The sequence below is a fragment of the Hyposmocoma kahamanoa genome, unplaced genomic scaffold, assembly GCF_003589595.1.
Source record: "Hyposmocoma kahamanoa isolate Upper Pololo Valley unplaced genomic scaffold, ASM358959v1 78, whole genome shotgun sequence".
Taxonomy (NCBI): Eukaryota; Metazoa; Arthropoda; class Insecta; order Lepidoptera; family Cosmopterigidae; genus Hyposmocoma; species Hyposmocoma kahamanoa.
In genome coordinates this window covers 7,591,576-7,617,875 of record NW_020653945.1, presented here as the reverse complement: position 1 = coordinate 7,617,875, position 26,300 = coordinate 7,591,576, and the positions used below count along the sequence as shown (strand labels likewise).

At 37.3% G+C, this 26,300-nt stretch overlaps 1 protein-coding gene across 5 annotated transcripts in view; it reads left to right on the top strand.

The window, feature by feature from the left end:
- The window catches only part of LOC113233074 (hormone receptor 4), a 101,182-nt gene extending 78,961 nt beyond the window's left edge, over positions 1-22,221 (top strand). For 2 of the 5 annotated variants that reach the window (XM_026468049.1, XM_026468048.1), the window contains exons 3-9: positions 5,245-5,349; positions 11,780-12,886; positions 12,961-13,175; positions 13,260-13,655; positions 14,484-14,676; positions 20,986-21,101; positions 21,760-22,221. In XM_026468049.1, coding sequence (XP_026323834.1) covers positions 5,250-5,349; positions 11,780-12,886; positions 12,961-13,175; positions 13,260-13,655; positions 14,484-14,676; positions 20,986-21,101; positions 21,760-21,840 — 2,208 coding nt within the window. In that variant the 5' untranslated portion in view covers positions 5,245-5,249 and the 3' untranslated portion in view covers positions 21,841-22,221. Of the gene's footprint in view, positions 1-5,244; positions 5,350-10,600; positions 11,674-11,779; positions 12,887-12,960; positions 13,176-13,259; positions 13,656-14,483; positions 14,677-20,985; positions 21,102-21,759 lie in introns of those variants that run through there. The other 3 variants (XM_026468050.1, XM_026468052.1, XM_026468051.1) reach the window with 3 other exon arrangements.
- The last annotated feature ends 4,079 nt before the right edge of the window (positions 22,222-26,300 follow it).

The window sequence follows — 26,300 nt, the reverse complement described above, 5'->3', positions numbered from 1 at the left end:
TGGTAAGGACATCTACATTTCTGAATACTTCCGACTATCTAGTGGGAAGCAGTTTACGAATAAAACCGGCACGAAATTAATTCGTGCATACATTATATTTGTTTGTATGATGTGTAATGTAATTTCCTTCACATTCATTTTCAATGTTGTACTGCATAACGAAACTAAAGAAAAATACCCTTCGACAATCCTCGTTGAGCTAGCGTGATGGTACACAGCCCAATATCTGATAGGATGATCGTGGATTGATAACAATGAGAAAAATACACATTGATCTGTTAAGTAAAAAGTCGAACTATGCTAAGAGAAATACTTGCAAAAGGTTGAAGCATGCAAATTATATATATAACGCGTAGTTATTTCGCATCTCGCTGTGTTATGTTAAAAGAAAAATAAAAGATAGACCAAATTATCCAAATTTTCAAAATATTTGATTTATGTTTTATATCAAAACTAATATAATTTCTGAAAAAAAAAACCAGTATTTTAAACAAAGGTCCATGAGCACAATAACATGCTGCGTAAGTTTTCTTTTCATAAAGTCTAATATAGTAGTTCATAATTAATTTCATTATTTTGCTTTTACAATAGTAAATAATTTCTACAATCATAATTTTTACTATCAACTTTAGGAACACCTAGTGTTCATGGTAAAATTATTACGCAAAACATAACGCAAAAAAAAAAAAACAAAGTTTTATTGAGGATCAAACTGTTTTATTATTGAATTTGTGTTTTATTATATTTTACCGTGGTCTTTACACTATGTCAATTCCCTGAAACATACTCAAAATCGAGTAGTACTCTAGTTAGATCGTACATTATGAATGGATGCGTATTTTTGTAACGAGTTTTACGTAGAATAATGCATTTTATGTCAAGTGTGTAACGTACAAACTAACCAAATATCATTTACAAGAGTCCGACACGACATTTTCCAGAAATAACGTTTGGTCGAAATTTCATAACCTGGAAAGTAATTTGAGAGAAAAATGTTTTTTCTTTTGAAACTTAACTTAACGTAACCTAAACGAACCTAATCGTGTCTTTGCGATAAACATTCAACATATTCCGAAAGAAAAACATATCCTGTTTCGTTATAATTCGGTTTTCGGTGTAATGAAAATTCGAAGTAACGTTATTTCGGACAAAGAAATTTCGACTTTGTGATAGGTTACCCATTTACAAAGCTCACGTCGTTTATTACGTATTTTATTTATAAAGGTGCACAGCGCTAACATAAATTGAGAGCTTCAATATTAGGATTCGAGGCTAGACGAAAAGGACGATCCCCGCGATGGGATGCACAAAATGCTGGCAGAGTTCCCCATTTATACAGTTACGCCAATATTGCACGGTATCTGCCAGCACATTCATTTGTTTTACGGTCGTACAGAATCAACTTCGAAGGGAACGAATAAATATTTAAAACCGAGGTTTGGACGGTTACACGTGTCATATTGTAATTAAACAAAGCCGAAAGCAAACTCAGACGGTCAAGCAACTGACCTCCACTGAGGACGCACATAGGTACTTCCGCGCTGCACTCTCAAGTTCAAATCCAATGTTTTGTACGTGAGTACGGTCCGGCGCACAGGCAAACTCGCTCGGTATCTTGACCACCCACTAAGCAAATCCACCTCAATATCATAGTACTTTTGCTCCTGACTATTCATTACCATCAATTATTATGTCCAGATATAAAGGTAATTCTCAAAAGTCAAGGGTAACAAAAATATAAAGTTTCGCTGTTGAGTTTTTCATAGTTGCTTATTATTAAAATAACAAATTCTACAATATATTACACAAATGCTAAAATCTACATATTTATTAGTTACGTTTGCTTAGATGTCCTCTTTTCCATAAATTATTATAACAGTCTTAGTAGATTACATTCAATATCTATATTTTTGAAACTGTAACGAATACTCATCGTCCATTCCGAAGGGTATAAAAATTTAAGGAATTCCTTTAGGAATTGCCAAGGTGAGCAGATGTGCGGGGTTTCAACCTCGTTGGAACACCTTCTGAAGTGCCAGTAATTACAATCATTTTGCCACCTACCCGTAATTAGTAGAACACTATTTAAAAATTCATACAATCGATGTTTTTTTATAATATCAAGTGACGGGACGAACAAGTCGTGCTTCTCATAGTAAGCTACACTCCTGTCCATAGTAGTTGCAGTGCCACTCAGAGCTTTAAATCGCAAAGATCTGAGGGGCACTGCCACTGCGCCCCTGTCACCCTGAGACGTAAGTTGACAAGCACCCTTGCAGTAATGCTAACATAACTGCTTGGTGGCGGAAATAGGTAAGGTGGCAGTACTTCCCTGGACGAACTCTTTCACAAGGATCTCTACTGATGAATTTCGAGTTCTTAGGTTTTCGGAATTGTTATACATAGGAAATGAAACTATTTTTTTAATTTACATAAATCGCGTAGGTGTATTTGCTTTTCCAAACCAACCAATGTTTCGGGCCCTTTACACGTCGTATGGACACGGCTCCCTGACAAATAAAAAATATACGCGATTTAGATTCGTAAAATAGTTTCATTTCCTATATTACATATTTTTTAATTAGCAGTGTATCCTTAAGAGCTCATTATCATAATCCATTTCCTACAGCATCACGCGGAAGTTTGCCGGCCTCGACTGCCCACCCGGGCGCACGAAAAAAAGCCGCGACATCTCCTGAACACACTTTTTAGCCTTTATTTACTTGCCATTATCAAGGTCTTTGACTCAATCGAGTTTATTTTAGACCGACTAGAGTTCATTTATCTTTGTTGTTGACGAAATACTATTCAGAACGTTGCACTTGGAGATATTGGTGGAATTTTCGGTCCAATTATTATTGCTTGTTACGTCCAGCTGATTGCTACCACTAATAGGAGTATTTTTGTGAAAATAAAACTTTCTTTGATCAGAAATCGATTTTCAAAAGAAGCTCTGTACGCATCCATAATTAATTTATATCAACTGTTCATTTGTTACTTAAATAGACTTGGTAAAACCTACCAAAAAGTTTAATAAATACAACTATCATATACTTTTAGGAAGAGGTATATAATACATGTATAAAGAAATTATTGAATGAATACACAATTGTAAAAATTATAAAGAGATCAAAAATCATGTAGTAACATTACATAGTAACAGTAAAACGCATTTACCACGCTTTCAAAGAAAGTGTTCATAAGACGCCATGACGTTTGAATGACTCACGTTTCTTATCAATCTGCACGCTAAATTCTTTTGCGCGCAGTTTTTAATATCCTACGTCAATGTCACATAAACAACTTGTCTTACGTATAATGTCCAAAGGTACGTTAATTTTGTTTTACCTGGTATAAAAATGGTCCTTCTAATTTCAACCATTCTGACGCACGTTGATAACGCATTCAGAAAAGCTATGTTTTCCAACTGCCGCTCTTGCAGGTCATGGTCGATATGATAAACACTTTTTCAATCTAAGTATCACGGATAGCTCTTTGCAAGGCGTGCATGGCAGGGAAGGAAACGGTCGCGTACATCCTGGAGGGTGCTGAGATTCTTGGAGCATCTTGGGTGGCACGAGGAGGACCCTGCATCCACCACACTCAAAATAGGCGCCTGAACATCGAGTTCACCAGCCCTGATTGCCATTCAGCTCAATCCTGAAAAGTTTTTATAGTAGATACTAAAATTACCACAAATATCTTTCACTTCTGTCGTCTTAGTATTTTATATACATCATCAGTTCACTAACCTGTACCCGAGTGTCTTATTATTGTATATAACGAAAAATTATCAATATTAAATGCATGCGCCTACTGATAAAAAGGCAATATGGACAGTATTAGCAATACTGACCAGATGATTAAAGAATAATAGAACGACCAACAAATTCATTGAACTCTGCAATTTAAATTCGTTCGAAGACTCCAAACGAAAACACATTTTTATCAGTGCGCTAATGTCATTACCGCGAATGTTCAGTAGACGCATTTAGAGACGGCATTAACAAAACAATGGCACCAAGGTGAAGAACCTATATATTTAGGAATCGGGAGAGACGTGAAATAGAATTGAATTTAGTGAATATCATGTATATGTAGTCATTTCTTTATTTTCAAGTACAGTGAACTGGATTTATTGAACAATAAATTATAGTAAAGTAACATTTTATATGCATCGTAATGGACGGCACGACACGGAAAATTTACGATTTAGAAACAATTACGTTTTCAAATCTTGTTTTAGATCAATCGAAACCATTGTACTCTGTGGACTCTATAAAATTTATACAAACATGCGCGCGTGCTAGTTATTCATTTACTACACATTCTCGAAAAATAAGTGTAGTTAGTCATCAAATTTAGTTAAAAAACTATTTATTACTTTGATCTCCACGTCACCTAGAAAAGCAAATGACGTCACGATTCTATCTAAATATTACGTCAACTAACAATGTAGCGTATACGGCTCATTTTTCCATCATATAATAAAAATGCGACGTAGCACTACGACTCACTATCAACGCTATACGTAAAAGAATGAAACTCGTATAAATACACCTGAAATAAAACTCAGCTCCGCGCGCGGATTTCCATAGTAGTCACCTTACTTCGCCATGAAAGGTTGTGACATTGAACCTTTTTAAAAACAAAATATATAGATATAGGGTAGCCCATGACCTAGAAAGTAGCAAAGGTCATTTTACGAAAATGGCTTTAGGTGAAAGAAGCATGCACGTGCGCTACCCTGTTGTTTCTGGACCATTTTACGTTAAAAATCCAGAAATGTCTCCAAATTCCAGTAAGTAATGTTATTTAAAAATAATAAAATTATTAAGAACGATGAACATAAATAAAATTACAAAAAACAAGATAAATAAAATGATTAAAAATAAAATAATGTTAAAATAATATTAATACATTTCAACCTGGCGTGACGAATGAGATTTTATAGTTTTGCACGCTCCTTAAAGTACACACTTATAAATAAAATTATTTTCTTTACATTTTGTACAGGATAATAAACATTCTAACAGATTTTTATGTCTATTTTTGTCATCATCTAAATATCTAATATTTAAGCATTATGTAAATATGTAGTGAACAACAATCTACTAATGCTCTTTTCATAATTTAGACAAAGGTCAAAATAAAAATAGCAAGAAAATAGCGTTTCATATATTGAAATACATCTTCATGATTTTCAATTTAATGAATGTTAACATTGTATTTTTTTTGTTACAGGAATAATGACACTCAGCCGCGGCCCGTGTGACCTGGACAACATGAGTCTGTTCCAAGACCTCAAACTAAAGAGGCGGAAAGTTGACTCCAGATGTAGTAGCGATGGTGAGTACCCCTTACAGGCTATTCCCAAAAATTATATACCAGACTAACTATCTGGTCTCAAACTAGTTACTATGAACATCAGAACAAAGGAATTCACTGTGAGGCACTACCTAGACAACACCCAGATCAGAACCAATTTAGAAAAGCTCATTTCCCAAATTGATCCTACTTGAAATTGAACTCGGAATCTCCTGAGGCAGCGTCCAAAGCGTAAAAAGTAATAACGTCTGTCATAACTTCAGTCATAACGATATTTTTTTAAACTGTTTACAAACTACTTAGTATTATCAATATTTATTTGCATCGGTGTTAAATTGATCTAAAAATTCTCTTCCTTGCTGATTGTTCGCAATGATACTTAAAAGGCAATAAACCAATTCTATCTGGTTAAGTATTATGGCTGCTATATTGTTAATGGATACGAACAGATTGGTCTATATCGAAATAACGAGAAAGTATGTTTGTTCTGTAAATGTTCAATTTCATGATCTCACTCTATATAGATCTACTATAAATCTATACTCATTTCGTATTACCCACGCTAAATCATTATGACAACTTAAGATTTTTAAACATTATGTATTTTCTTTGAAACATACTTACTTAAAATAAGTACGTAACACCGTATAACCTGATACATGTTTCGCAAAAGATAATATTACCATAGTAAATTATTTTAACGACGTAATAAAATATCGGTACTTCTTAGAATTATATAAAGTGGCTAGTAAACCAGCCCAACTCAGCATAAGGTCAGGAGCGATTGTAGATTCTTAACACGCCTCTGCTTGACACTCAGCTCACGGAGTTGTCGCTTTCAACGCCATCACATCGCCTGCCTTACCTCATTACTCAGAAATGTAATTTCGTTTTCATTCTAACTCGTTTCACTCTTAAGACATTGGTTTCAAGCTTAGTATGTACCCGTACAGTCAGTCGTGACCATACGACATGTGAAGGGCCTGAAACGTTGCTTTGTTTGAAAAAAACAAGTATACACATATTACACTAGTTATTTGCAGGGAACAATATGTTAAAAGTACGTAGAGAAACTGTTTACTTCAAACAAGTCGTAGTAAAACTCCTTGAGAGTAGCAGTAGAGCTCCTTGTGAAACAGTTCGTCCAGGGAAGTACTACTTACCTTACCTATTTCTACCGCCAAGCAGTAGTGATGAGAGCATTACTGTGTTCCTGTTTTGAAGGGTTAATGGTGCTGGTAAATTTACAGGCACATGGGACTTGCCAACTTATGTCTCAGGGTGACGGGCGCAGTGGCAGTGCCCCTCACATCTATGCATTTAAGCTGTAAGTGGCCATGCAAATGCTATGAACAGGCCTGTCGCTTACCACCAGTTGCATGACTTTTCCGTTCTATAAAAATCGCATCTTAAAGAAAAGTCATAAAACGGGAAATAGCCTGTCATGTTTAATGTCATTTTGTAAACATTTTTCGTATTCTTTTCATCAAAAAGTTTAACATAGGTAAAGGTATTTTAGTCACGTGAACATCTTAAACAAAACAAACAGGTTATATAGATATCATGAGGGCAAAGACCCAAAAAGCCGGTTATCAAAACGTACGAAAGTAAACGTTGACTAATACTAACCATTTATTACGACACGTTACGTTGTTTACAAATTGGCGATATTTCACACGAAAACGTCGTTAAATTTTTAAGTCACTAATAAGTTTATAGATCTTTATTTGCTCTCGTTCTTAGCTATAAAATCCAAAATATAAATTCAGTAGCTAAAAAAGTCCCACCAAATGCGAAAAAAGTTCATGAAATTATATAGGAACAAAAATTACGTGTCTACGTATAAATTGCATCGATTGATCAAATGTCGGTTTTTAAATTACATAATATGAAATTCGGAAACGAATTAGAATATTTTATAATCGCCGTCAAATGACGGAAAGTTGTATAATATTCATAACACGAAGCGTGTGAGAGACTCGCGACTGGTTCTAAGAAATGCCGTAACTTTCACCGAAAAATGCCTCTTACTCGTCGCGGATCTCGTCCAACAAGTCGGTTTAAAATTGCATGCTTTGAATAGCAGCAATTTATATATTATTTCGACATTTTATACTGCGTGCGTTAATGGCAATGGTCGAAATAATGTTTATTACTCAAAGTTTCTAGGAGTTCTAGTATTTTATTCTGAATTCTACAGTGATGCCTATTTTTACTTCCACATTTTTCATGAATAATTTCGATGGAATTTGAATGTTTAAATTTTTTTTCTATAAATAGAAACTTTATACAATGTTATTATTCTTTTTAAAATCCTATGAAGAGGAGTATTTGGCAAATGAACGATAAAATATTCAAACAATCTCAATTTGTCACACTATCAATTAACGCTATTCCTAACAATTCAAAATAAACTTTAATGTATGCAAATTTTTTGCAATAACATTCTAGCCGAATGACGCAATGTGACACAGCATCGACGAAGAAAGTTTACCCGAGAGGTGAGAGCAATAAAATGGCGTAATTATGCCATTGTGAACTCATGAATATTTCATGAGAGAAAGATGTTCAGTCATACCACATAACGTAACGCACCCGCGCGCCGCAACTTTACCTTCCGTAAGATAGATGAGCGTTATCTTTTGTAACTAGTATGACTTTATAAATTAAGATGCTTTAATGACGAAACGAGCCGTAATATAACACAAACTAGTATGCCAGGTTTTTAGAAGTTCAAGGTGTCGATAAGTTGCAACTGACGTTCGATCAACGTTTTCAGTTCTAAAATCGATATGAGGCATAAACTCTCAAAATACGATCTTCTAAAATAGAACGGGCATTACTGAATCGTGTTACGTAATGTATAAATCCAGATAACAGTTAGCTACGAGTACGTTACGCGGTGGGGCGTCACGTGCGTCACCGGGCACGTGGGGGTGTGACGCTGGCCGCCTCGTGACGCTGCCGCGCTCCTCACCTCATCGGCGGCGTCACATTGACGCGCCCCTCGCATGCAGCTTGCAAAATGCAACTGTTTGGCATTTGTTTTTATGATATGCTGTATAAAACACATATTGTTTAGCATCGTGAAATTGGAAAACAACTACACCCACAGTTGTGTAAAAAAATTGAGATTCACTATTTTAGGTATATCATGAAAAGTCAACCAAATCAGTTCACTCCATTAATTATGCAAAACTGTTATGAAACTGTTAACAGTTTTGTAGTACAACCGCTGCGTATTTATTAATAACGTATGTTATTAATTTTATTTGGAATTATTGACTACATGACGTCTTTTCCACGCTGAAGAGTGAAACGATAAAAAATGTGAAAAAAAAACTGCCTGTAAAATTACACACATTCTCATTGCAATTTACTCGCAGCGTAGTATAAATAATTCAATTCAAGGAAAATTCGAAGACGTTGATTTAATCGATTTTCCACAATAGGTAATATATTATTTTTACGACCTATTTGAGCTGTATTTCTGGTTAGACGGTCGGGGCAACCGCTTTCGAAGCGATATATTAAACTAGGGACTAGTTATAATATATATATATTAAACTAGGGAATAGTAACCAAAAAAACGAAACCAAGTCTCGCGGTTCTTTCACCGCCAAAAGTTGCGAGATCTCGCTAGTCTGGGTAATCCCAGACTAGCGATTACCCAGTAGTTTCTTGAATCAAGGGTAAAACTATTAAGTTTTACCCTTGATTCAAGAAACTACTCAATGACAATACGTATATATTCAGTTACGTATATAGATCAGAGTGACTATCGCTTATGACGCTAAATATAACGCACATATTCATAGCCCCGCACTAGGGAAACCCTGTGTCGCGGGTGCCATGTACACCCACACATATCACATAGACAACCACAAGTTACACCCAACCTCACGAGAAAAATAAATGTAGGCCATTCAAATATTTCTCCCGCTTCTGGAATCACAACCAGGACCTCTGCGCGGCAGTTAAGTATGGTGACTGTTCGGCCACGGTGGCAGTTCAATATAAAACTAGTATTTCCGTATGGAAATACTAGTTTTATATTTAACTGAACTGACTGTATAGTCAGTCAAAATTTGGCAAAAGTCAAATGACCGACGTTTTGCAATAATGTGTGTTCCGTCTTCGAGATAAGCAATTTCCGTGACGAAAAATAATAAAACTACACAGTTCTGTATACTTTTTATAGAGTTGTACAAACTTAAAACGCCCGAAGGTCTTCTGATAACAAACTACTGTAAAAGAAATTACTGCGCACTTGGGAAACTCCAGGTGTACATGTTGGTAGTTAGGTTAGGTTATGTTATTTATATAGATATAGTCTTTATTGCTCACACACAAGAACAAAAACAGTACATAAATATATTTTATTACTTACGTAAATAAAAGTATGAGCACTAAATATTTCGAATATATAAATAAATAATTGCGAAAATACTTGAATACAAGTTAGTCGTTAAATGTCTTCCTGGTACGTTCAAAATAAAGGTACTCGTAGGAAAACAATCAATCTCAGTCAGTTATATACAGATTAATTTAATTTCAATCTGAACCCCCATGGAATTTTCCGTCACTAAATTAATGAGGATCAGCTTTGCCGTAGAGATGCGACGGCAACACGTGGCCGGGGGTTGCGAGCGCGACGGGGTGTCGCGGGGCGGCGGGGGTGGGGGTGTGACCCAGTTACCGCTGTGTCGGTGACCGCGCGCGACCTTCGACTGCAGTCGCGATACCGCTCCGAAATAGAGCTTGCGTATCTGTCTTCATTGTTTCTGTCTGAACCAAAGCCTTCTTTCATTTTCCTGAATTGCATGTTAAAATATATGTATATGCCATAGGTTATCGCACTTTCTGACATAATGTTATATCATGTTCAAATCGTTACTGAGTTAAAACATTTTCCTCGTGTTGTTTACTTAGTAGGAAAAACGCGTAAATGTCGGTCAGTAACGAAATGTCTACAAACTACAACTGGCAATCAGAACGGGACATAGATATACGTACCTAGCTGTGAAATAGCGCACCTAGAACCTAAGAATTGCAACATGCGGCTAGAAAGATCGGTCCCCACCAATGATGTGGCAAAGGACGCGGAGTGAAATAGAGATCGTCCTCGAAGCGAGAGCGGTGCACGCGCTGCACTAGTCATTGTGCGGTTGCAGCGGGCACGCACGGCCGCGGCCGGCTGAGTGACCTAATAGTGCTGGAGGGAGGGACCGGGAAGCGCCGCGGGGAGCGCGGAGCGGGGCGCGGTTGCCGCTCGTGCGGTAGGTCGGGCTCACTGCGAGCGCCCGCCGCCGTCGCGCCGCTGCTGCCAGTGGAAAACTTTCTTCGCGACTTTTCCCCGCGTAAACAAAATTTGCGCCAGCGCGCCCTTTATCCTTTAACCATTGATGACACCTCGATTTGAATTCATTTTCTCGTGTTTTGTGATGAAGCAAAATTATTGAAGTCCATGGACTGTCATCCACAGTGTTGAGATGTAAGCGACGTCGAGTGAGAGGGTAACTACGCCTATGGATTTAGTAATAAAAAGTCGGTAAAGTTTCTGATTAATTTAAGTGAAAAATGTTACATGTTGCTGTTTGTTCTACAAAATGCTGATTGATATTTTTCCCGATTACAGTTTACATGGTTCTTTCTTACAAACACAACGTTGTAAGGATAATAGTTTTTCATCAATGAAGCTATTAAAAAATAAACAAGATGAATTGCTTAAATGCATGTGGAGGCCACATTATTTCCCATGAATTTTGTAAAGATTCTTCACGCATCCTTTTGTTGGCCATATTAATAGGTATTTGTTTTCTAGTTGCATAAATTGTAACATAACAGATAAGAATAGTTCTAAAAATAATAATGGTGTTCATGAAATAGTGGACCAACAAGCCTTTGTGCTGTGCGCGGGCGCTGCGCTATGCTTCCGGGCGCCCCATCTGCGCCCGCGCAGCTTTCACTTTCTCCGCAAACGCCGTTCGCATCTCGCTCGCCCGTTGCGACCCGTGCCGACACCACGCTTCCTACATTTTCCACTTCTATTCCGGATAGTTATATAAAATTACCTTTATAACATACCTACATGTCTTTGGTAGACTGTCAACAGTGAATCAATTTTAAATTGAAAGTGAACTAAGGTTCTACGGGGATATACAGACTTTTGTCTTAATAATCTAAACTGTTTATCATTTGCACAATTGACAAAATGAGATTTTCTATTTGGCTGGGACCGTAGTGTTCATATTGTGACGCAACCGGCTAATCTAGTCGGCGGCGTCGGGAAGTGCAGTGTCGCGTCCCCGCGCCGCCGCGCTCCGCGCCTCTAGCTGCTGCACGGTCGTTCACATTTCACCTAGTTTCTATTTGTCCACGGTGCTCTTTTTCCTTAGCGCGGAATTGAGAAGTCGTCTAGCTTTTGTTAATTTTGAGCGTGTGCCCACAGGCGAGTCGGCCGCCGACACGAGCACGTCGTCGCCGGACCCAGGCCCGCCGTCTCCGCGCATGGCAGAGGCGGGCTGCAACACGCCGCCGCACCCGCCGCCCGTATTCGACGGCGGCGGATCGCCATCGCCGTCACCGGCCTGCCACCCCACCGTCATCCGTTCTGCGCCGCCCTACTCCGTCATTAAGTTCGAGGGTGCACCTGCTCCAATCAAGTCGGAAAACTCTCCCGCAAGTTGTAAAAATGATGCTACATCACCTTCTCAAATATCCTCCGTGAAAGTCGAAGGAGCGCCTCCTGAACCTCCTCAGCCGTACAGGCCGCGTCCTATCGCCCCACCCCCGCCAGGATCGCATTCATCACTATCGCCAGGGCCCTGGCCACCTACCGCCTGTATCAATGGCGTTAAGCCGGAGCTTATCGGTGGGCATTTCCCACCGCAACCACTTGAATCTAAAACTGGCGCCAGAGGGTCCACCCAATGGCGAGGAGCACCTGCTGTTATCATGGGTGAATCGGGTGGAGTTAGAACGATGTTTTGGACTTTGCCGGCGCCCAATCCTGGTGGAGAACCGGCAGCCAGCGCGTCACACACACCAACTCCGCCTACCCCAGATCCGGCTACCTGTAGTGAGGAATCCGCAGCGAGATTACTTCTGAATCTAGGTGGGGAGCTTCGGCGGCCACGAGGTCCTCCTCTGAATATGGAGTTGCTGTGGGCTGGGGATGTTTCGCAACTACCAGCGCAACAACAGCTTCACGCTCTGAACCTTACTCAAGCGGCAGGCGTATCAGGAGCAGTGGGTGTTGCGGGTGCCAGTTCGCTGGCTCTGCCGAGGCCGGAGCTGCGGACATATGCTCCTGAAGCTGATCGCGACGAGGATGACCAACCTATGATCTGCATGATCTGTGAAGACAAAGCCACGGGACTTCATTATGGCATTATAACATGTGAAGGTTGCAAAGGTTTCTTTAAACGGACTGTACAAAACCGTAGAGTGTACACGTGTGTCGCTGACGGTGGCTGTGAAATTACGAAAGCGCAACGGAATAGATGCCAGTATTGCCGGTTCAAGAAATGTATAGAGCAGGGCATGGTTTTACAAGGTACGTATTAGTCTTATAAGGTGTTAGTACATCTAATTTGATGGTATTGCGCTTATTATCTTTGTTTTTTACAGCTGTTCGAGAAGACCGAATGCCAGGCGGACGCAACAGTGGTGCAGTCTACAACCTGTATAAGGTGAAATACAAGAAGCACAAAAAAGCAAATAAGGCAGCAACCACGACCAGTCGAGCGTCACCACCTGAGAAACCTAAAGATCCATTACCACCTCTACCACAACACCTTGTCAATGGAACCATCTTAAAAACTGCACTCACAAATCCAAGCGAGGTAACTTATCTGAAGCACATATATTAGTGTGTATATATATGCGGTATTAACAGAATGTAACCTCTAATGAAATATTTTTTACAGGTTGTCCATCTTAGAGCACGGTTAGAAAGCGCAGTCTCGTCATCTCGAGATCGAGCGATACCTCTTGAAAGGGCCTTACACATGATCAGAGCGCTGATCGACTGTGACGCTATGGAAGACATCGCGACAGTACGCCATTTACCGGATTTGCTCCACGACACGTCGGAGATCGGAGACAAGCTTTGCAAGATCGGTGACTCCATAGTACATAAAATGGTTGCTTGGACAAAGAAATTGCCCTTCATTATGGAAATTCCTATGGAAATACATTCGAAATTGTTAATGGAAAAGTGGCATGAGATCTCAGTACTGACGACGGCGGCGTACCAAGCAATGCATGGAAAGCACGCGCACGCGCCTCCTTCTTCAGATCATGAACACGACTTTATGCAAGAGGTGAGTGACTCCTTGTTATTTTCAACTAACTTTTATCTTTCTATAAAATTCAATAAAATATAGAAATGATAGGGTCACATTTGCTATTTCGCCGCAGCGACTTCCGCCACATACGGCGGAGTAGTTACGTGATCTGCATCGGCGCTTGCGCAATATAGAAAGTCGCGACTGGCATAGAACTAGCTGCACTCGGACGCACAATTGCTGCATAACTCGCTTTATTAGAATCGTAAAGTATAGTAATAACCAGGACACTGTATTGTCCGCAAGTTGATCCGACGCATATAAATAGATTCCAATATTACGAACTAGTCGAGTTGTGTACATGATACACATTAATAAATTACTATATAACAATTGTTATACACGTTGAATTAATTTATTTCTGTTATTTATCGTCACAATTGGAAGATAGGATATTTTTAGTTGGTAAATAAAAATATTGCATCATATAAGTGGCACTGGCGTGGTACACTTAGTAGTGCACAATCACGGCCCGCGAATTGCGCGTGTTACGTAAATTCACGGTAACGACGATAGTTACACAAAAAGCATTTTTCATTGTCTAGAGCATTTCCTATTTGCTTACATATTCTATATTACATAAATATATTGATTTATGTACTATTTATAGATTTATTACAAGGAAATCGCAAGGCAACATTTTCTTAATTATACGATGTTGTAAAATAAGTGTTGAACCCAATAAGTAACTACATTAACATTTATTTCGTATACCTATATTTCGTCATTTTAAATTCCATTCAAAATATATCATTTAATATTTTCCAAATTCATAATTCAAATTCTCTTCCGTTTTTTATGTAGGTCAATGCAAACCTGCGGACGCTGCAGAGCTGCCTAACCTCCCTGATGGGGCGACCAATCACACTGGAGCAACTGCGGCTAGACGTGGGATTGGTGGTTGAGAAGATGACACAGATAACCTGCGTATTCCGCCGAATCCAGCTCCGTATGGAGGAATATGTGTGTCTGAAGGTCTACATACTGCTGAATCAAGGTGAGTACTACTTTATACCATTTTCGAGAACTAAATATGAAACCCAATGACATACATTTTGAAGTTCATACTCAACGTAACTTCTCTAACACACACACACACACACACATTACTAAAAAAGTGAAAAGTTCGAGATTTTCTTTTATATTTTATATTATAGAAATTAAATGTATCGAATAATATGAATAATTGCTTATTAAATTAATAATACACTCTACTGATATGAAAAATGACAATCACTTTGAACTTTGACCAACCTTACTAAAATACTTCCACGACGGCTTGCTGGCTTTGTTTAAATGATGAATTGACATAATTTCACGACCCTTAATGGATCAACTTAAAATGGTGTTAATTGATAGTGGATAACCTTTCACCGCACTCATTAAGGCCGTCCAATTTGGGCTGTGCAACGAAGCTAAAGCTTCCTAGTTTTCATAAGCAAAACATTTTGTTGCATATAATTTTCATTGTTTTGCACATTAATAACCTTGTTCATTGTGACCGTAAATATATGTAACATCATGTATGTTTGCATTGGCATTTTGGCTAAACAGCATTCAAACTCAAGTGTTTTCTTTCCCTACGCACTTTGACCCTAGTAATGTCTTTGAAAGAAAAATATGTTTAAAGAAAAATTAAAATTTTACAATACTGAAAAAAAAAACTTCTACAATAATTCCCTGTAAGTTTACATCCAGCCTAGTATCAAACGTGACTAAATGTTAATATGTGTTATTTTTGTGTTACACTTATTTGAAAAAACATACAAGTGTAAAGTTGGCTTCAAAATTAAAATAAAACTATCACACACTTATATTAAATGATTTCAAATCGTAAGTAACTTGAGTGCCTTTGATGTACACTGTACTAAGCCAGTAGATGTCAACGTCCTGCAATAATCCAGTTAGAGCAGCAGGGTGCACTCGCGATTCATATAGGTCAGTTACGTTACACAACTACTAGGCATCCTAAAGACGCGCTCGGCTCTACAAAATACACTTAGTTATACTTCACTTTCCCCTTGAGCGCTATAATACAAATCTGTTTGAGTGGAGATAATCTTTAGTATATTGCTGCAGTGTCTCATTTTCGAAATAAAGTCATATACCTCAAAGCCTGCAGAAAATGTCACAAACATTTCTATTGTCTCAAAACATCTTTTTCCTGGTATAAATTTTGAAATCATTATTAGTGCAAGTCCGTTTATAATCAATAGTATTTCAAACATAATCTAATAGCAGTAGAACTCTTTATGGAAGAGTTCGTCCATAGAAGTACTGCCACATTACCTATTTCTACCGTCAAGCAGTAGGTAATGTGAGCATTACTGCGTTCCGGTTTTAAAGGGTAAGGGTGTTGATGAAATGGCACATGGCACTTGTCAACTTATGTCTCAGGATGACAGGAGCAATGACAGTTTCCCTCAGATCTTTGCGCTTTAAGTTCTGAGTGGCACTGCAACTGTCACGGATAAGCGTGACGCTTACTAGGCGCGAGATTTGTTCGTCCCGTCACTTGGTATAATTAAAAAACATAGTCGATAAAGTTAGTGTTATGTTGAAATCAGAAGTTATGTTATTTTTTTAAATTAAATTGGTTGAAATAACTTCATGTATGTCATTTCAATGTCAAAATAAGGTCTTGGTCATTATTAAAGTCTTGCCGTATCCGAAGACAATGTAACCACGATATTAGTAAATGCGACATTTTCTGCATTGCACTAGCATCGGGCCGTAGATATGAGAATAACTCAGTCTCGTTTACTAATGCGGTGTTGATCAAAATTAGTACACTAGTTTTAAACACAGGCACAAATAAATTTTAAAGCACCTGTTTTTAAATAATAATAATAATATATCAAATAAATATTATGTATATAATATGAACAAATAAATGTTATGTATAATACTGACTCACTTCTGAAGTTATTACAATCTTTATCGCAATGCCAATACAGTGTTCGCTACGTTTGTGTAGGTCAGTTTTGTTACGCAAGCACTAAGCATCCTAGTTGACGTGTCATTACGTTACTTAAGTTCACCTACGGTTGCTTTCGAAGTAGGTAAATTGCTTCTACGAACGATTCGAAGGTTTTCTAACGTTCACTTAACCGATGCAGAAATGCATGTTTCGTTTTATTATTCCTGCAAGCAACTTAGTACAAGCAACTCAGAAAATTAACTTTTCAATAAACTTTACAACGATTGACTTTATCGATTTTAAAAAGGAATTAGAAAGAAATCTAGATTCGATAATGCATAAGTAGATGAATTGGTAATTTTACTAAGACTCATTGTACTAGTGACACAGTCGCAGTCTGCTTGCGAAATCATTAGGACCAACTCGGGATACGCCGATAATTTCTCTCGGAGCACACGATAACGATAAATCGAAAGTTCGCAGACTCCAACTTTACGATTAAAAGCGGACGCGATTCGAACAAATTGCGATTTCAAAATTGTTTTTGTAACCCTCAATGTATACAGATTTAGTAATTAATTTTACTTAATGACTGCATTGTTGACTTGCAAACATTCCCATTGCGAATACAGAAGTTTTATAAGTCGTCACAGGTAATTTTATTTGTAACGTTACATTAATTTTCTTGTTTATAACAAATAGATAATTAAGATAATGAATTGCAAAACGCAAATAACTGCCAGTTAGAATGTACATCAGTGTGTTGCAAAAACAATCTAAAGTTAGAATAGAGCGCTCGCGCAGTTGGAGCATAGGGAAACTATGACATCCTGCGTTATCGTGCGTACTTGTAAGTAGGTCGCGACTCGCGCGCACGCCATGTTTGAAAATTATTTTCACTGCGTACAACGTAGCTATATTACGCTGAAATGGTATAACATACTGGCGACAGTACAAATTGTTTCTAGAAACATGCTAAAATAATGTTGAGAATTTATACAGTTATATTAGATAACAATGTGTAATACGTGTTTATTTATGGACATAATAAAAATATAACTCTTAAGATTGTAGAGATCTGTCACACTTGTTGATTCCTAGTATGGACACAAGACTGTTACAAATGTATTTTAATGCATAAATACTCATACAAACCTTTTTCGTAACCTTTGATTATTATTTAATATTATTAAGATTTATTATTATAAAGATTATTATTATAAAGAAATTTGTACATATCCGCCGTCCGCTAACTAAAACGCAGCAAAGTGACAAAATATTTTTTTGCGATGTCATAAAAAATCATCCAGTTTTAGAATATTGAAATTTTCAGCAATGCATCGTTAGGGTAAGTTTCGATAAATTGGACACGTTAACTAATTTTAACTGCTTTTAAAAGAGAAGTTTGTGCTCTATCTTTTTCTATTTAAAAAGGATAGTTGACTACTCGTTTTTTTAGTGGCGTTTTAGTTAGTGGACGGCACATATTGTGCCAAATTTTTCGACCTCAGTAGCCCAACATCTTGCGCTGTGGCATTGGATGTGGAGGTCCCGGGCTCGATTCCTTGGTAGTGCCCCGGAGTGATTTCGTTGCTCTGGTACTCATAGTGGGTCTGTACTGTACAGGGAAGTCCCAAGTTTGAGACCAAGCAATTGGTGTGGTTGTTTGGCACTGACAAACACACACAATACTGTTAATATTGTACAGTTACAAAACAATTTACATATATATATATGTGTGTGTGTGTATATATATATATATATATATATATATATATATATTCAATTACTAGCCAGTACCCACGACATGGTCTGCGTAGAATAGTAATTTGAGAAGCCTACATACTTCTATACTAATTTCCATAGTTTTATTTTTTTCCATATAAACTTACGTCACTTATTGCACCCCTTTTAAGATTATTTTTTGTGACAAAAAGGAGCCTATGTCCTACATCAAGGCCCCATGTTTCTCTATATGAAAATTCATCAATATTGGTTCAGCGATTTAGGCGTGTAACGGAGCAGAGAAATTCACTTTCGCATTTATAATATTAGCGACAATGTTTGAAAAGATAAAGCCTTCTAAATCTTCTGGGATTTCAAAAATAAAGTAAGAAAAATAAATCAATATTAATGAAGTGAGTTGTAAATGGAATTGCCTTCACGGTACAACTGCGTTCGATAACCTACTTAAGTCCATGTTGATCGTAGAAATAGTCGAAAGTACATCTAGCTATACTTTATTCTTGTGAGTACTATAATAGCTACATTCTACGTATTTAATGTACCTTTTAGGCTAAATCCTTACCTATGGTTTAACCTTAATAAAGTGCCTTAAGATTGTAAAGGTAAATCATTATCATGCAAATAACAGACAAAGAACTAGTTCCCTAGTTTATTTAGTAGCTGTAGAATTCTTTGTCAAATACTTCGTCCAGGGAAGTATTCTGATCTTACCTATTTCTGCCGCTAGGCAGTAATGTGAGCATTACTGTATTCCGGTTTTGAAGAGGGTGCAAGTGAAATTATAGGCACGTGGGACTTGTCAACTTATGTGTCATGGTGACGGGCGCAGTGGCATTACCCGTCAGTTTTTTGCGATTTAAAGCTCTGAGTAGCACTGCGTCGTCTCATCACTTGAAAACATAAAAATAAATAAGGTACAATGTCGAGTTCTTAGGTTTTCGCGATTATTATACATTGAAAATGAAACTATTTTTTCAAATCTTAATCTAAAAATAGTTGAAAATTCAGTTCGTATGTAATCGAAGAAAACAGTTGAAAATACGATATATTTTGAGCAGAGATTTATCAAGTTAAATAATGGCATTGATAGCATCTAGCTGTATTCTCTGAATCATTGACTTCCTCAACACACAAGTAAAACAAATAAAAATTTCTTAAAAAAAAGTGCATTACGAATATTCATTAAAAGAAAGTGGTGAACTTAACATGGAACTTACGAAGGCAAGTGCGCACAGTGAAATGGAAAGCGTTTGCGCAATCGTTCCGCGCATGCGTACTACCAACTCCTGACTCGATACTCCTAGATTTAATGAGCCTCTATTGGCCAATATGCGTGTACTATTTTGTATTGTGCAATAAATTTATCGGTATATTAGATAGATAGCGGAAGCCATAATACTATCTAATTAGAAGTACGTATTGTGTCTATAGCAACATTTATAAGTATAGTAATATCTTCGTAAAATCTTTATAGATAGTATAAATGCTTAAAAGCGGGTAATACATTTTACAACCTTGCAATTTGGTCTCAGCGATAAGGAACACGGGGTGCAAGTCGACAAACTATTCAAAGTATTTTAAATGTGAGATGTAAAATCAATACATTTTATTACTCGTATATTCCCTGAAATGTTACATTAAATAAAACTATGTATATAATAACAATGTGTTTTATATAATTACTAAAAGTAATAAAAAGACAATCGACATAATAAAGCGTGGTATAGCACAATACGTATAATAGAGTTACGTCAGTGCAACGGGACAGCATTTCACTCTCGGAGCGGAAAGCGCAACGCGGAAGGCGCACTTTCTCTTTTGCGCGCTGCGCGGGTGCAGGGTGCGGGGGCGCAGGAAAATGCGCAGATTATACCGAGTACCGCTGCGCCTGCGCTGCGTCTCTTGTATTTACGTAACGTACACTCGTGCAGCGTGCGCACATAGTTCATGTGGAAAACTTTTTTTAACGAATATTAGAAACACGGTAGATGAACGGATTGTCAGTGTTCGGTTATTACTGAATGAGAACTAGATTCTCAATCACATCGATAAAGTAAGGTCATAAAATATCAATCGCGTTATGGAAAGTTATTACTAGAAGAAATCTATTTAAAGGCACTTGTTTAGACGCCCAAAAACTGCAGAATCACTATATATAACAGAATAAATGACGTCAACACATTAGCAACGAAGTCATAAAAGCGCGCACATGTAACACTCGCACCAACAATACCGTGGAAAAGCGCGCGCGAGGGAGCGAGACAGCGCGAGCGTGAGGACGCAGCGCTGCGGAGGTCAACGGCTAGCCGCGGTCGTTGCCCCGGTATCGCAGTGACCTACTGAGCGTGTGACGTCACGCCGCGCGGTGGCCGCCGCTCTGTGCGCCGTACAGTGCCATCTAGTGGCAAGTAGCAATGAACGGCTCCGTCGTTATCATGGCTAGGAAAATCTGAGCGTTGTTTGGTGAAAACTTCCTTCATACTTCAGTATGTTTTAGAAATAATCTCGACATAATTCCGCACATTAGGCACGATATTTGTATTGCTATTCTATATCTTAATAACTATTTTACATTCTCTACACTCACCAAGTTATAGTTTTACTAGCTTACGACTAATGTTGGTATTTGTATGTTTGCAGAGGTAGAGCTAGAGAGCATCCAGGAGCGATATGTGCAAGTGCTCAGGAGCTACCTGGAGCACGCCGCCCCCCACCACCCCGGTCGCTTGCAAGAGCTCTTCGCCAGGATCCCAGAGGTACATTAAGCGATTTATAATATTACTACCTATAATATAATTGCTCTATACGTGGTATATTTCTGTATTATTATTGGTTCTTCTCATGTATTATTATTGGATTGTTATATTTATTTTGTTCTCGATAGAGAACGTATAGACATTGACAAAGATTAAAAACGATTTGACAAAGAGTGATCTAAACTCAAAGCTGTACGATAAAAGCAAATTTAATAGCCATTAGAACGGCTTTTGTTTCTACCTATAAATAGGTCTATGGTTACTTTATCTACAGATAGTCAAGATGACAGTGCAGTTCATTTCCTTGACCAGTACCAATGGCGCAGTGTAGTCAATGTGGCGATAACTCGAACTACAATTTAACATTAATCCTCATTGATTTGTACTATTTGAAGCACTCCAGTCCTTTTACCCGCGCTCTTGGCACTTACATAAACAACGATAACAAATAAAGACCGATGTAGAAAGCAAACCAGTTACAGTTTCAATAGAAAGTTGTAGAGCTTTCGATTCCGTAAATCTGCCATTTTATGTCTCTCGTTTGTACGATCAATACAAAAAGGTTAAAAGGCTTTCCTCGTTCAGTAGAGAACAAAATAGCGACAGAGAATGAAACCCTGTAATTTGAATGGGATGAATATATCTTCTTATTTCACAGATACAAGCAGCCGCAAATCTGCTATTAGAGAGCAAGATGTTCTATGTACCTTTCGTGCTGAATTCAGCGGAAATCAGATAGTATATGGCACAGCAGGGCGTTTAGTTCTCGATGTACGAGAGGCGGACACCTCGCCCACGTTCGCATCTCACCCTCGTCTCGTCGTGAGAGCCGGGGCTTAAGTCTGCGCCCGCGCCTTTGACATGCCTCATGTTCCTACTGCTGCAGCCGTAGCCGACCCGCGGACCATATCAGGCCGCCGGCTGGCGCGAGCGCACCCGATCTCTGCCTCTGAACATCTTTACCAGTGCATGTTACTTGATGTTACTACTCCGCCGCAGTGACATAGTGCGAGGACAGTGCGGTACTTTATACCTTTGTTGAGTCGATGTGTGTATTGGTTTATTGTTTAATAGAGGAAATAAAACGTCCCAATTGACAGACTGATTTATTAATAAATAGTTGTAGGTACCAGGGACTTGAATGCGTGTTTTATACGTGGTAGTGTATACTACTTAAAATTAAATAGAATAATATATATTATTATGTTAATATTTAAAATTGTCAGTCGAAAAAAATCGCATAATATATTATTTGTGTAAATATAGAATACTTTTACAATACAGATAAGATGTTGTTTTAGACAGAATAGTTTCATGTGAATGAAATATGCTGTTTTAGTTTGCATTTTATATCGTGTAGAATTAACCAGTACATTACAACTGGGCGTGTAATTATTAAATGGAGAATTTTAATTTAATTTTATATGACTCGTTCGTAGCTAGCGTAAGTAGCACTAAGTACCTACTCTCAGTGTTTACCAAGACTGCTTGTATACAACTCTATTGTTTATACAATCCACTAACATAACGGCGCAGCTAGCGTCTCGTTTTTGTAGTCACAATTTATGCATTTTAATTGCCAATGTTTCGCATGACTCTTGTGCATATATTTCTCCTTTACACTTCTGGTTCTGGTCTAACTAGACTTAGGTGCTGGTGCCGCTAGCCAAGGCCGCGTTCTTCGCCGACGCCGATCATCAGGCGGTACTAAAGCACATTCTTGTTGCATTTCTACGAGTATATTAATTACGGTTATCTTTACGTGTGTAGGTGCTTCGATCTTTACCGGTACTTTGCTTCCTTTAATGTGTTCAATTGTAATTATGCTCAATTAATCATTTCTTACGACACGTGAATTGTAATTTACCTGTACGTTTCATCACATTTATTTTTCATTCTACACTTTATGATTATTGTTCTACATTAGTATTATCTAAAGATTATTTGGTCTTGTGTATGCACTAATGAGAGGCATATTCTCTTTTCTCATGTTCAAATTCTTCTATTCGAATGAAAACTTTTATTATTTTAATTTGCACAAGTGGCTATTTTCGAATAATATCATAAATGCAAAAGTAATTTCTCGCGAATATTAGACATCACCATATTTCACAACTCTTCATTCTAATACTTACATTATAGATAGGTACTAAAGTCTGGAATTATACTAATATTATAAGTAAAATAGACTTTCTAAACTAAACACTGTCAGTAATCACTGCCTTCTAAAGCTATTGCCGTTATGGTAATTCTCGTATTAATCGTTAATGTTAAATTGTAATAAACGTTCCAGCAACGGTGAACAGTTACCACTAGATCTAGGGGCGGTGTGCGCCTTTAAAATTAAGTAATTACAACCAAAAAGTTCGTTCTAGGGACTTAGGTTCTAGTTAATTGAATGGTTATGCCTTGTAAGTGTCAGTTGATGTCAGCGTAGTGACAATGCTACGCCTCACACTGGTTACCGTTGATTGTCGTTATTGCTACTGGCCCTTAATGACCACTCTTTGAGTGCGATAATTCGTCGGTGCTGCAGCTACTACACTGGCAATCGACTTCAAAATGTCTCTCGACTGTTGCTCCATAAAAAGAAATTGCCAGTATTTTTAAATAATCAATCGAATTCGACGTCTTATTATTATTACAAAGCAATGCAAGTCTATCTATACAATTGATTATTATAAACTTTTTATAAATAAGATTAGAAAATCCTGTTACCTGAATGAGCGACGCGTCCGTTCCTCATCGTGTTACCATTAGTTAAGTGCGTATAGCGTTATGTGTTTTGTACATTGTAAATTAGTTGGAATAAAACCAGTTATGATACTGCCATCAAATGCCTAAATAAATAGTTTGCAATTAATTTTGTTATTATGTATGTTTAAATTAAGAAACGACGTTCGTGAAATTATTAGTTAAATGTGATAATCGAGCAGTGATAGTGAAAGGAAACGAGCGCGCGTTCCGAATACCTAGACTCGCCTAATGCAGAGGGTAACCAGACGCGATCGCGCTCCGTTTTAGTTGGTCTCACTCGGCCTGCCTTCTCTGGATAGGCCGTCACGACAATTGGTAACTATATTTATTTATTCATTTCGAACATAACTTAACTATAAATTAATTAGTTCTTAAAACACCATCAGCGCGAAGGTGTCAAATCTAAAGTCTGAGGTCAAGATGCCTTTATAGATTTTTAAACAATGTAATGACGGAATCGTTAATATAACTATGAATCGCGAATCGTGCATCGTTCTACTAATATGTAAATCATAACATGTATGTAAGTAATATTGACACTTATGTATTTTGTTAGTAGCGTAGCGTATTGTTAAGGCGACACTCACGGCAGTGTATCAAAACGGAGGTAGAGTAAATGAGCTATTGGCGTTGTACAAAGGATAGTATTGTTAGTAATTAAACAATGAAATTGGCGCATTACTGGCGAGTACCTAATTAGAATAGTGCACGAAGAGCCCACAAAGAGGCTATACATTAATATTGTAAATACAAGTACGTGGCCACTCGCTTTTCGTTGCTCTCCTAAATTTGTTGCTGGACCTAGGTTTTTGCTTCTTCGCCTTTTATCCCATTTATTTGAAACGAAACGTTGTAGATGTACAATACTATGTAAAAATCTAAACAGTCTGAAAGTGACCGGTATAGAATTTAATAGATTAGCTTATGCTTGCTGTACTGCATTGATTTCCCTAAGGATGTGATCGCGTGATAGATCCGACGACGTGGCACATTCGAGATACTGTGCGCACCCACTTCTTGATTATTTGTCCTTTCGCTTATCATTAAACTAGTTCCAATATAATCTAAAAGCAGAACTACAAAATGTTGTTTTTAATTCGGAACACAAGTAATTCCAACGTCGGACAGTAGATAATACCGCAGAAATATTTTGACTGATGTAGTAATGTAAACATAATAATGTTAATATATTTATAAGGATATAACAAAAAATTTATGCATTTCACGGTTTCTTTACAGTCCATAAAAGAATAAAATAATTACAACTAAGGTATTGTGACGAAATATTTTCACATTCGTAGTGTAAGGTTTGTTGTGTATAATAGCAATTCATGTATTTCGGGTAAATTAAAGGGTTGAAATTGTGTACATTAGAAGTTGTATTAAATTAGATACGGGATAAATCGAGTGTAAACCGTAAGAGAATATATATTTGGAAACGTTGACGAGTGTTTGTTGTATGTATTACGTGTCACAGGTGGATATTTGAACTCTAGCAGATACAATATTGTACGAGTTATATAACTTTATTCAAGTAACTTTATCAATTTTGTTATAACAGTCATTGTAATGTTCAGCTTGTTTGTTATATTTGTGTTACAAAGTGTACATTTTGAAATAGAAAACAGTTGGGAAGGCACTCGATATGTAGTTACAATTAATTTCACAAAATCACATTTTGCCTCTGAGTAAGACCATGCACTATAGAATTATGACTAACGATACATTTTCGTAGAATTTATTAAGAAATATTACAATTTCAGAGTAATCTACATACAAATTACGCCTTAAGTTCGATTTTTGAACAGGAAAATACTTTAATGTAAACAAATTTTTATTCAAAAATCAATCTTTCATGTCTTTATACAATTTACTTGCAAAAAACTCTCCGTAAGATTGAATGTGCTCTCACGTGTTTAGTTGGGTCCGCTCAATTTCAAGACTTATCGCTTTCAGGACTAGTACGTTTAAGTATTATTGATACCATAGGGTTCTATGTTTATACTTACTTACTAACAAGTCACATAAAAATGATGGCTGTTATTGGCCTCCTAGTGATTATGTATGCCTTTTTGTTCAAGTCAAAAATAGAAACGATAAAATAAATACCTAACTTACACTTAGTTAACAAATTATTGATAACAACCCACGGAAACTTTAAGGCATATAGGCAGTAACAACAAGGCATATAAAATCTTGCGTAGCGACTCTATAACAAATTTTATCGGTAGATATAGGTACCTATCGACGTTTATATAAATTTTATTTAGTCATCAGAATTTTAATAATCCGAGAGTTTTAATTAACAGAAAGGACTGTTTTTGCAGATTTATTTTATAGCTGCAATATTTGTAGAGTCGATATTGAAAGGAGGCTGTGCCCGAAGGTTAATGGCTGTTAATTCGACCAAGTTATGAATACAATGCGTTTGATAGTAATTCA